At 41.2% G+C, this 10,701-nt stretch overlaps 4 protein-coding genes across 4 annotated transcripts in view; 2 read left to right on the plus strand and 2 right to left on the minus strand.

The window, feature by feature from the left end:
• Nucleotides 701-1,477, plus strand: LOC104747766 (putative cell wall protein). Its single transcript, XM_010469456.2, has one exon. The coding sequence runs from the start codon at nt 793-795 to the stop codon at nt 1,213-1,215; it is 423 nt and encodes a 140-aa protein (XP_010467758.1). The 5' UTR covers nt 701-792; the 3' UTR covers nt 1,216-1,477.
• LOC104747767 (lipoyl synthase, mitochondrial) lies at nt 2,262-3,980 on the minus strand. Its single transcript, XM_010469457.2, has 4 exons — nt 3,488-3,980; nt 3,203-3,414; nt 2,721-3,100; nt 2,262-2,632 (listed from the first exon to the last, which is right to left on the minus strand). The coding sequence occupies exons 1-4, from the start codon at nt 3,892-3,894 to the stop codon at nt 2,513-2,515; spliced, it is 1,119 nt and encodes a 372-aa protein (XP_010467759.1). The 5' UTR covers nt 3,895-3,980; the 3' UTR covers nt 2,262-2,512.
• On the minus strand, nt 5,348-6,451 carry LOC104748887 (U-box domain-containing protein 17-like; the record flags this gene model as incomplete). The annotated part of the gene is made up of 1 exon (XM_010470466.1): nt 5,348-6,451. A coding segment is annotated over one exon (1,104 nt), but the record flags the coding sequence as incomplete, so codon positions are not given.
• Nucleotides 10,545-10,701, plus strand: part of LOC104747768 (secretory carrier-associated membrane protein 1) — a 2,894-nt gene continuing 2,737 nt past the window's right edge. The window contains exon 1 of the mRNA XM_010469458.2: nt 10,545-10,680. Within this exon, the coding sequence (XP_010467760.1) occupies nt 10,627-10,680 (54 nt within the window). The 5' untranslated portion in view covers nt 10,545-10,626. The remainder of the gene's footprint in view (nt 10,681-10,701) is intronic.

Genomic DNA, 10,701 nt, shown 5'->3' on the forward strand with positions numbered 1-10,701 from the left:
CATGTGGGGATGACAGGGACATTGAAGCGTCAGAGGAGGAGGCCGGACACCGTGCAGGTGGCTGGGTCTAGGTTGCCAGACTGCTCACACGCTTGTGGCTCATGCTCCCCATGCCGTCTTGTGATGGTTAGCTTTGTGTGTGCAACGCTGGAAGAGGCTGAGACATGTCCAATGGCTTATAAGTGCATGTGCAACAATAAGTCCTACCCTGTCCCATGATCAGCCTCTCTCCTACACTTATTTTACGCATTCAACCGTTTTGTTTTCCTTTTTTCTTCTCCGGGTACATGAGATGTGTACGTATAAGATGCATCTTTAGTTTCTTTTTTTCTCTTTTTTCTCCCATCATCGTTTTCATTTAAAAAAAAAAAAATAGAACAATTAGTTTAATCAGATGCACTAAAGAAAATATTTGCAAATTAGATGAAAGCCACACTCACCTATTTGGGCTCCCCCACAGCCCCACTGTAGTTTGGTCCATGAGGCCGCATTTAAGAATGCAACAACAAAGCTGTAGACAGAATTATAATTAAAAGGCAACTACAAAAGTACGTGTATACGTTGTTACCACCAAACTTTGGAGGCTCGCTAATAATAACCACACTACCCATTTGTTACACACCCTTTATTTTCAACCATATCATCTCACCTTCGCTAAATGCTCCCACAATTAGCTCAGTATTTACTATATACATACACAAACGCCTTCCTTCCTCAAGGCCAAACAAACACACGAGACTTCATCCTAAGTCTTAACTTTCCCGAGTTTCTTCTCTAGAACAAGATCAAATAATGGCTTCTTCCCTTCTCACTTGTGCAGTTACTGTCGTGCTGTTAAGCCTATTGCTTGGATCTGCAGACAAGGTGAGTGGACTACGTCACGTTCCCAAGTCCCGTAAGACAACTGATGTCAAACACCCTGACTTTCTTGTCACCATTGAGCCCAAACCAACTATTCTCATCCCCGGTGTTGGAAGGTTATTGCTTCCTCCTAAATGTAAGAAGCCGTTCTACCCTTACAATCCTGTCACCGGAGCTCCCCTTACAGGTGGGGGAATCCCATCATATAATGGTGGACAAGGGGCCGGACCTCGCACCCAACTCCCTGGTGGCGATGATACGCTTGTCCCGAACCCCGGTTATGAAGCTCCAACCCCAACCATTGGAGCTGGAGCAGGAAGCAACGGCCAAGTTCCACCGGTGCCACTACCCTGAGTATTATTAATTTGTCAACAAATAAGCATATCCCAGATGCAAACGGGTCTACTTTGATGTCCTGAGTCTTGGTTAGATAAGTAACCTTTTGTTTTACCAGCCGTTTCGTTTAGTCATATGTGTGCCATCTCTTTGTCTCTTTGTATCTCTCTATATCTGTCTACAAAAAGAGAGAATATTGTGTCATGTTCGTCAGATGAATTCATTTTTAGAAACCATTATATATTAAATAAACAAAATGTTCATGCAGTTACATGTTAAAGAAGACTCCTCCAATTAGCTGTAGATACTATATACTAAATACTAATTTTACTAATGACAGATATAAATTCAGATTTTGATGCAAATTCAATTCATTGGTAAAATCATCGTGTTAAAGTTTTGATGCATATACTTATCAGATCGAATGTAACAAATTTTTTTTATAATTCCCTAGACTCTGATGAGTGATGAATGTCCAAACCCGTAAACCAATCATAACAATGTGATACGCTGATGCAGAAGGGATAATTGAACCCACTGTGTGACCAAGAGAAGGCTATTAAACAGACTTAGTGTATCAAATAATGTATTTCTCACAAGTCATCTCAGTAGTAGCAGTGAAAACATCCATGGAAAGGTATCATTGATGATGCAATGAGAAACAAAATATATTACATGGTTTTAAATGAAAGTATCAACGAACACATTTGAACATTTGTTAATCTAAAAAGGGACAGATAGAGGTTCATAATGCCGATGATCTTCATCAAGTCTACGATGTCTTGAACATTTGTTAATCTAAAAAGTGACAGATAGAGGTTCATAATGCCGAGAGAGGATGTCCCCACGTTCATTGCTCAGCCTGCACCAAGGTCTTAATGGTGGATTGGTGATCCCAGCTTTTAAGAGCAGCAATATCTAGAAAAAGTATAAGAAAGACGTGAAAAGTACCTTTCTCTGTGTATCATCACTCTACAATCTTAAGTAAAAAAATGGTTTATTCAGTTCATGGTTAGTCCCCACCAGGCCACCACTGCTGTTTCAACTTTCAAGTTCAATACAGCTGGACGAAAATGCTCTGACAGAGCAGAGTCGTATATATCAGAGAAGTATTCCAGGAGTACAATGGAAGTATGAGAAAGAGAGAAACTAGACACAAACTGGAGGAGACTGAACAACGATGGTATTACATTTTCTCATGATTATTCAGAACGCTTCGGATAAGTGTTGTGAAACCCGCAGAAAAAAAATAAAAATACAAAGCAATAAAGTGAAAGAATTCACATATGCAGATAGTGTAATCTTGAGTGGGTATCTAAAGGGATGTGGTAGAAGGAGAAACAACTCGGTCAGCGTCTATCATCGACTTTATGTAGTACTCTCCTGCTTTGTACGACGACCTCACCATTGGCCCAGATGCTACGTACCTGAATCCCTGTTTACCATCAACGCATTCCATTTAGCTTTCTTTCCCAAAGTATTTCTCAGCTAATAAAACTTTTAAGTAAGGAAGGGACAATTACCATTTCCATGCCAAGAAGACGATACCTCTCAAAGGCCTCTGGTGTCACGTACTCAGCTACAGGCATGTGCCGCTTAGACGGTCGCATATATTGGCCAAATGTCATAACGTCAACCCCTGCTGCTCTCACCTTCTCCATAGTCTGGACCACTTGATCAGGGGTCTCTCCACATCCCAGCATTACTGAAGTTTTTGTTAGGGTGCCTGCAGGAGCATGGTCCTTAGCCATCCTAAGCACATCCAGCGACTGCTTAAAGTTAGCACGATGATCCCGCACAAAACTCTGAAGCTCTTCAACTGTCTCAATGTTGTGGGCAAAGACGTCAAGCCCTGACTTGGAAACCTTTTCAACACATCCACCATCTCCACGGAAATCAGGAACTACATCATCAAAGAAAAAAGAAAATTACAAAAAAAAAAAAATCAAAAAAAAAAAAATTCATGATGATCAAACCCGGAAACTGTTAATCCCATGATTACTACCTAGTGCTTCAATCAGCATCTCCGGCTTCAAGACTTTCAATCTCTGCACTGTTTCAGCAAAATGGCCACTCCCCTGATCAGGTAAATCATCTCGATCTACACTGGTGATCACAACATAATCAACTCCCCAGGATGCAATTGCTTGAGCCACATTGTTCGGTTCATTTGGATCAGGCGGTGGAGGCGTACGCGATGTCTTAACATTACAAAACCTAAAAAAAAAAATAGAGAATTAGCCCCTTTCAGAGAGGAAAGATCTCAGGGATGGGGATTAAGAGGAGGTACCTGCAGCCGCGTGTACATGTGTCCCCGAGGATCATGATCGTGGCGGTGGCGGTTCCAGTCTCGCCACCAGACCAACACTCGCCGAGGTTGGGACATTTAGCCTCCTCGCAGACGGTGTGAAGCTTGAGGTCTCTCAATTTCTTCTTGATCTGGACATACCTCTCGCCGCCGGGAATAGATTCCTTCATCCATTTAGGTTTCGGGAGAGGCTTCTTCTTGGTTCCGACCTCCACCGAATAGGTATCGCCGTGGATGAAATCGGTAAGCGAAGGCGACTCATTCGCCAGCCGAGCTCGAAGAGCCTCGAGGCTCTTGGGAGATTGCGTTGCGGTGACCGGAGAGGAAGAGGAGAAGCATCTCGACGCCGGACGGAGGAATCGGGAGAGTAGGGCGGAGCGAGAATGCATCTCAAACGTCGATTAGGAGGAGGAAGTCTCACCGGTGACGGCAATGAGTAGAGATGGTATAAGGTGACGATTGAACCCTCTCGTTCAGCAAGAAGCTCTTATTTGGGCCTTTTGCTGGTAAAATCAAGCCCATTATAAACGTAAAGAAGAGAAACACAACTTTCCTCTTCCAATTCTTTTGGCTGTTGAGTTTTGCTTTTGAATTTCAACGACTCTGTTCACTTCCCATTTCTCTCTTATTAGATTTTTTTCTTTAACTGGATTCGGAATGAAATCGATGAGACCTGGAAGAGACAACAACATCTGCCTCTTGCGTTTTCTTGTCTTTTACCTTATCTCCCTTCCTTCCTTGACACTTGCTCTTACCAATCCTGACGCCGCCCGAATTCCATCTTCTTCTTCTTTTTTTTTTTTTTCCCTTTCTGTAATGTAATGGCAATGTCAGTCTAGCTAATCGCACCCCAGATGATTATTTACTTCAGTTGCGTCCATTAACAGCCTCTTCCTTCCACTGGAGTCGCATCTTCTACCGGGCTGGGTTGCATCTGGTGGTGAACAACCTATGTGGGCAGAGCTGGCAAGGTGTTCTATGTACGTAATGCCTATGCCTCCCAAGTAGAAACCATGTAAACGACGACACCTCCCCATTAATCAGAATTCTTCTAGCAATACAGTATACTTATACTTATCATATGGTATATAGAGTAATAGACCCATGAATATTCAAATTAATGGTTAAGGTTTGAAGAGTACCGATGAAGAAGATTCCGATTATCAAACAAAGAATGAGAAAAACATTACAATAACAACACTTTTATGACTTCTTCATCTTTTGCCAACCAATATGATAGATTCTTGATCAATCGTATTTGTAAACTCAAACTATATCCAATTAGAAAGGAATCAGAGAATAACAGAGTTTATAGATTGTGAAAGAGATAACGGAATGAATACAATTGATAGCCCAATCTGAATAAGCCCTGATCAACATTGATCAGTCACCGAGCACATCACTCGGTACCTCAGCACATCGCAGAAGGATTTACAAACTCAGATTAAACATAATGAAGAAGATGAGCTTCACAGCTCTTTTAATCTGATCCCGTAACGGCAAAGCCTCTCTCTTGTTCCAAGTATTTGCTCTCTTCTTTATCTCTGTCCACGTCATCCTCTTCTTCACTTACTTCCTTAGGGCATCTTTATAGGCATAACTTTTTTTTGTGTTCTTAGACTAAATATATTAGGAAAATAATCTAAGATCAGTAGTTAAGATCTTTTGTTAAAAAGTTAGTTATAGGGAGAACATGTTTAATATCATAAGCTTTAATAATATAATAATCAATTTTTATTTTACATTTGATACATAAATATTGAAGTTACAAAGAGCTAAAACTAGGAAAAATTTGTTTTGTATCATAAACTGCAATTGTAACAAGAGGGTGTGTATGTTGTCTCAAGGAAGTACTTGCTCCATCATTCTGTCCATGTCCTCATCTTCATAGATATCTCCAAACTTCAATATCTTTAGGACCTGCAGCCTCTGGAAAACACGAGCAAGCGATGCAGCTTTACGTCTAGCACGTTTCGTCCCGGTAAACAAAAGCGTTTGAAGTAACCCCGCAATGGCAGGTGCTCTCAACACTTTCTCCGCTACAGCAGCTCCACCGCTCCTACAAAGTTCGAGCAACGCAGCCACCACGTTTTCTTTCCCTCTCGGTGTTACGCATCTCATCATTCCCATGAGCCCCATCACAGCGGAGTCCTCTTTCCCTATAGCTTCAGCGCCAAGAGATTGTCTTACTAACAAAGCCAAAGCTCCTGCTGCTTCCTCAGCTACCCCTTCGTTCTTGAGAGCTCCAACGAGACTAGACACACCTCCTCCTTCAATCATCCTACTGCAGTTATCTGGATGTGTCGATAAGTTATATAACGCTGTAACCGCATCTTTCTTCCCTCTTGGTGTCCCGTTCTGAAGCAGCGACACTAACGCCTCAACGCATTGATCAACGATAGCTATACGTTTCTTATACTCATGTACAGCAGAGAGACTGAACAATGTAGCTGCTGCGTTTTCTTGCGCTTCAACTGTGAGACCACTTACTATAGACTCCAAACAATCACCTTCCTCCATAATCCGACTCTTGTTCTTCTCATAAATCGATAGATTCAACATCGCAGTCACTGAATTCTCCTGCACAATAGCGTTTTCAGACTTGAGAAGACGGCAGAAGTGCGGTATCGCACCTGCTTCCGCGATAAACGCACGGTTCTCTTTCCCCGTTTTAGCTAAAAGACGTATCTCCCTAGCCGCAACAGTCTGAGCTGCTTCAGAACCATCTGCTAAATACTTAATAAGAATCGATACAGTAGCTTTGTTAGCTTCAACAGCAGCTTTAGTAGGAAGAGCAGAAACAAAACACTCATTAGGAGAATCAGTAAACTCAGACTCATAAGATATACCACTCGCTGTACACCATTGAACAATCAGATTCTTAAGAGCTCGGTTAGGAACAATCCTTGAATCCATAAGCATTTGTCCTGTTTTAGGACAAGTACAATGCCCATTCACGCATCACTCATTGTTCCTAAATGGGAATTGCAACTAAGAACTCTGCACAATCATCAACACACAATAATTAAGATGAACAAACAAAAACTGAAGCAAACAGAGTAATAAACTTAGAACAATAATGAGTGAAGCATTTTGATATTAAGAACAAATTTAAAATCCCAATCCCATCAAAGACTAACATCGTTCGATTGTGATATCTTAAGAAATCCAAAAACCCTAACATTTTATTTATGTATTCCAAAACTAGATCGCGATACAGTAAAAATAAGCCAGAGAATGTAAAATTCACGATGCTTCCGATGATCCGAAGAAGAAACGAAAGAGTTTAGCCGGAGAAGAAGCGATTTGAAGCACAAAATTAGAAATCAAAACTGAAATCAGACTGAGACATTTGGGAAAAAACAAAAACAGAAATAAGGCAGACTCAGAGATCAGAAACGAACGGGGGAAAGAGAGGTGACGTCGGAGTCGGTAAATCGATCGGGAAAAAAGCTCCGGTGAAGAGAAATTGTGGAAGACGACGATCAGAAGATGATTTGATTTGATATGAAAAAATTTCTAACTTCCATCACCGTCTTCCCCTTGGTTCGTGAATCCATTCTTCTTCGAGCTTCGTTCGTTGTGAGATTGCGAGTCAAAAAAAATTTTTAAGTCTCTCTCTCAATCTCAACCATTGCCAGGTAGACAAAGAACTCTTCTAAAATCAGTTCTAATTTAAGAACAAAAAATGTGTTCTAAGATCACTGTTGAATAAATTTATCAATTTATTATGCTAAGAACAGCCCAACTGTTGTGTCGATAAAGATGGCCTTATGGAGAATCGTATCAATACTCCCCCCATTTAGACAAGCTTGTCCTCAAGCTTTAAGAAAAGAAGGAATGGATACGGCATGTCTCTCACGAGGTCAGGAACTCTCATGAATAGACCAGCCTCGCCACAAGAAGAAGGCACGACAAGAACACAAAGGAATTGAACCAAACCCACTTAGACTGATCCCTTCACCAGATTGAAAATGTCCCCACAGCATAAGTTCTGAACATGGCTGCAACTTCCCCACCTTGTGTTTCCAACGATGCCAAACTTGAAAATCAACTTTTTTTGTCACATAAACAACACCATGTCGTGGCCAATTAATTCTGCAATTCACATAATTGACATTCTGCAGCTAGCGTGTTGTCCCTATCAACAACAAGGTGACACACAATATAGATGATGCAGATTGAAACTCATGGAGAAACGAAGCAGCTTGATCCTCATTACTTCCCCCGTTGAGACCAAGTTTGTCCTCAAGCTTGAAATGAGGAAACTGAAACTCTCTAGCAGCATTGTGTAACTCATTGGTAAGTCTTGAAAGAGACTGTACTATAATCGCAGCCATTGGTTTCTCATTTACAGCTTGAAACCATAGCACTCCCTGAGAAATTAAAACAGCAACATCACAATCAGACCATGAATCACCACTATGAAAAACCACACTGTCTTTATGAATTCTGGAAATTGGAGAAGGTGCAGGCTGTGTGTTATGAAACTGAAACTCTACTGCAACCTCCTCTTGCTTAATTCCTTGCGAAACCAGAACTCTATTCCTGCAGATATCTTTGAATTTAAACCACCAATTCTTGCACAACTTCCTCCTCCACAAATCTGAAACCCAACTATGGCTACCAAACAAGTGCAACATGCCAACTACAATTAGCCAACTCTTATTCTGCTGTATGTCAAACTTGGCTTTCTCTAGTGTAAGAAATTCAAGCAGCTTCATAGCCACACCAAAGTCCAGTCCTAATAATGATTTGTTAAGCTTAGACCTGTAGTTTTTCTTCAAGTACAACATCACATCTCCACACACAAACTTTTGCGTTCTTCTTGAATCATGGTTTATCATCACTCTACACAACAACTTTGTCATGTGATATTGTTTCACCATCTGAAACAAAAGAAGAACACACCCTGCCACATTTCTGGCCACAAACAAACGCAGAGATTTGTTATAAGCAGTTTGATTCCCGTTGACGTCAAAACCTGATTTGAAATCTGGTGATGCTACTGTATCTTTGAACTTGAACATCCATGATTTGGGAGACAAACTCCGTTTCCTCTGTTGATTAAATCTGTGTCGTTTAAGGCACAATCCATCAAACACTTGGTTGGCGTTATTCTTGTTCTTGACATTTTCAAAACCAGAATGTGGATCTTCTTGATGTTTCCTCACAATATCAGATGGCAATACTTCAACAACAGTCAATGGTTCCTTGCAAAATCTAAGGCTAGGTTCCAAATTAATAGATGGTACCTGAAGATCCTGAACGTAATCAGTCCCCATGTTTGATTCAGCTTCTGATTCAACATCTAGAGTCGAATCAATTGTTTGAGCAACCTCTGGCATCGAACGCGCAATCACCTTTGATGGAGAACAATTCTGAACTGGATCAAATCGAGCTAACAATCTGCACTGCAAACCAATCCAATCCAGAAATTCCCTCTTGTGGTTTTCCAAACAAAACCATTTCCATGCATCTCCTTCCAAACTCAAGGCAACCAAATCCAATTTATCCCTATCATGATATCTACCAACACGGAAAAAACGCTCGACCTCAGAGAACCACTCATACGGTTTCATACCATCAAAAACTGGCATCTCGATCTGACGAAGTGAGCTCGATCGATTCTCCAAAGACAAATTTCCAACATCTGACAAACGCGGAGGTGATTCAGAAGAATACGATACCTGCTGCGAGATCTGAGATGTTTTCGGCTGTTCATGTTGTTTTTCGAGATGATTCTCCAGCTTCCCCAAGGTTGAAAGCACCGTACGCATCGCCTTCTCCAGAGATAACAACTTGTCATCCTGTACAACCATCGCCTGAGTTAGACGATTGTATTCGCCGCCAAGAACCTTCAATTGACACTCCGTCGCCTTCTCCTGGAAGCTCTCACTGTTTATCAACGTCGGATCATCAAAAGTAGCCATCGCGATCTCAATCGAACCAGTTTCACCGCACCATTGATAGATTCTTGATCAATCGTATTTGTAAACTCAAACTATATCCAATTAGAAAGGAATCAGAGAATAACAGAGTTTATGGATTGTGAAAGAGATAACGGAATGAATACAATTGATAGCCCAATCTGAATAAGCACTGATCAACATTGATCAGTCACCGAGCACATCACTCGGTACCTCAGCACATCGCAGAAGGATTTACAAACTCAGATTAAACATAATGAAGAAGATGAGCTTCACAGCTCTTTTAAGCTGATCCCGTAACGGCAAAGCCTCTCTCTTGTTCCAAGTATTTGCTCTCTTCTTTATCTCTGTCCACGTCATCCTCTTCTTCACTTACTTCCTTATGGAGAATCGTATCACAATAACACTTGCCCCTTTTAATGGTGTGATCGGTGAGACATTTTTTTTTTTTTTTTTTCATCAAACATTCCATTATATTAGATTAAAGGTTTACAAGCTTCCTTTGAAGAAGAGCCAAATACACCAATAAATTTACACAAGAGGACAAAATAAACTACAAATTTCGATCTTAAAACATACATAAAACAAGCTTTAAAGTTTGACTTGAAACTATAAAGGTGACAGGATACATAAAGAGGACAACAAGTCCTAAAGGTAAAGAGTTGCCACACAAAGTGAGACCACTCGTGGTGAAGGATGACTGACCACTGCCACATAGTCAGCCACCTTGATAACTATTGCCGCAGACGTTGCAAAAGAACGAACGCGGTGTTTGGATTCCGTGCATGCACCAAAGGTCCCTGGAAAGGGTGGTCACATGCTGGACAAGACGAGAGTCTTGAAAGGGTGGTCAAAGGTCACTTGGAAAGGGTGTTGTATTGCACAAAGCTTCAATTTCCATTACTATGCATTCCAAAAGACACAATCGAAGGTGAGACATATAGGATAAAACGGATTTGTGTTTAAAAGGGTTGTTGTTGTTATACTGTAGATGGTTGGTTATTTATTTCGGGTTTAGAAAACCGGGTGTAAATCCAGTACATAGATGGTTGGTTATTAATTTCTGGTTTAGAAAACCGGGTGTAAACCCAGACGCGCCAACACATTTACTCTTCTTCTTCGTTGCTCGCTCGCTCGCTTGGGTGATACAAGTCTAGAGAGATTGGATCTGCAGAGTTACCTTACGTGCCAATGTCTCGCTACCAGTCTCCTTCCTTTGATGACGGCGAGGTTAATCCTTTTGCGGTAAGCTTGATTCCAATCTCA

Source organism: Camelina sativa, chromosome 15 (genome assembly GCF_000633955.1).
Source record: "Camelina sativa cultivar DH55 chromosome 15, Cs, whole genome shotgun sequence".
Lineage (NCBI taxonomy): Eukaryota > Viridiplantae > Streptophyta > Magnoliopsida > Brassicales > Brassicaceae > Camelina > Camelina sativa.

Bases quoted from the DNA above. Each gene is read 5' to 3' on its own strand.
- LOC104747767 (XM_010469457.2), bottom strand. From the start codon at position 3,894: ATGCATTCTCGCTCCGCCCTACTCTCCCGATTCCTCCGTCCGGCGTCG. The intron at 3,415-3,487 runs GTACCTCCTCTT...TTTTTTTTTTAG, and splicing joins ACATGTACACGCGGCTGCAG to GTTTTGTAATGTTAAGACAT. The intron at 3,101-3,202 runs GTAGTAATCATG...TTGATGATGTAG, and splicing joins GATGCTGATTGAAGCACTAG to TTCCTGATTTCCGTGGAGAT.
- LOC104747766 (XM_010469456.2), top strand. From the start codon at position 793: ATGGCTTCTTCCCTTCTCACTTGTGCAGTTACTGTCGTGCTGTTAAGC.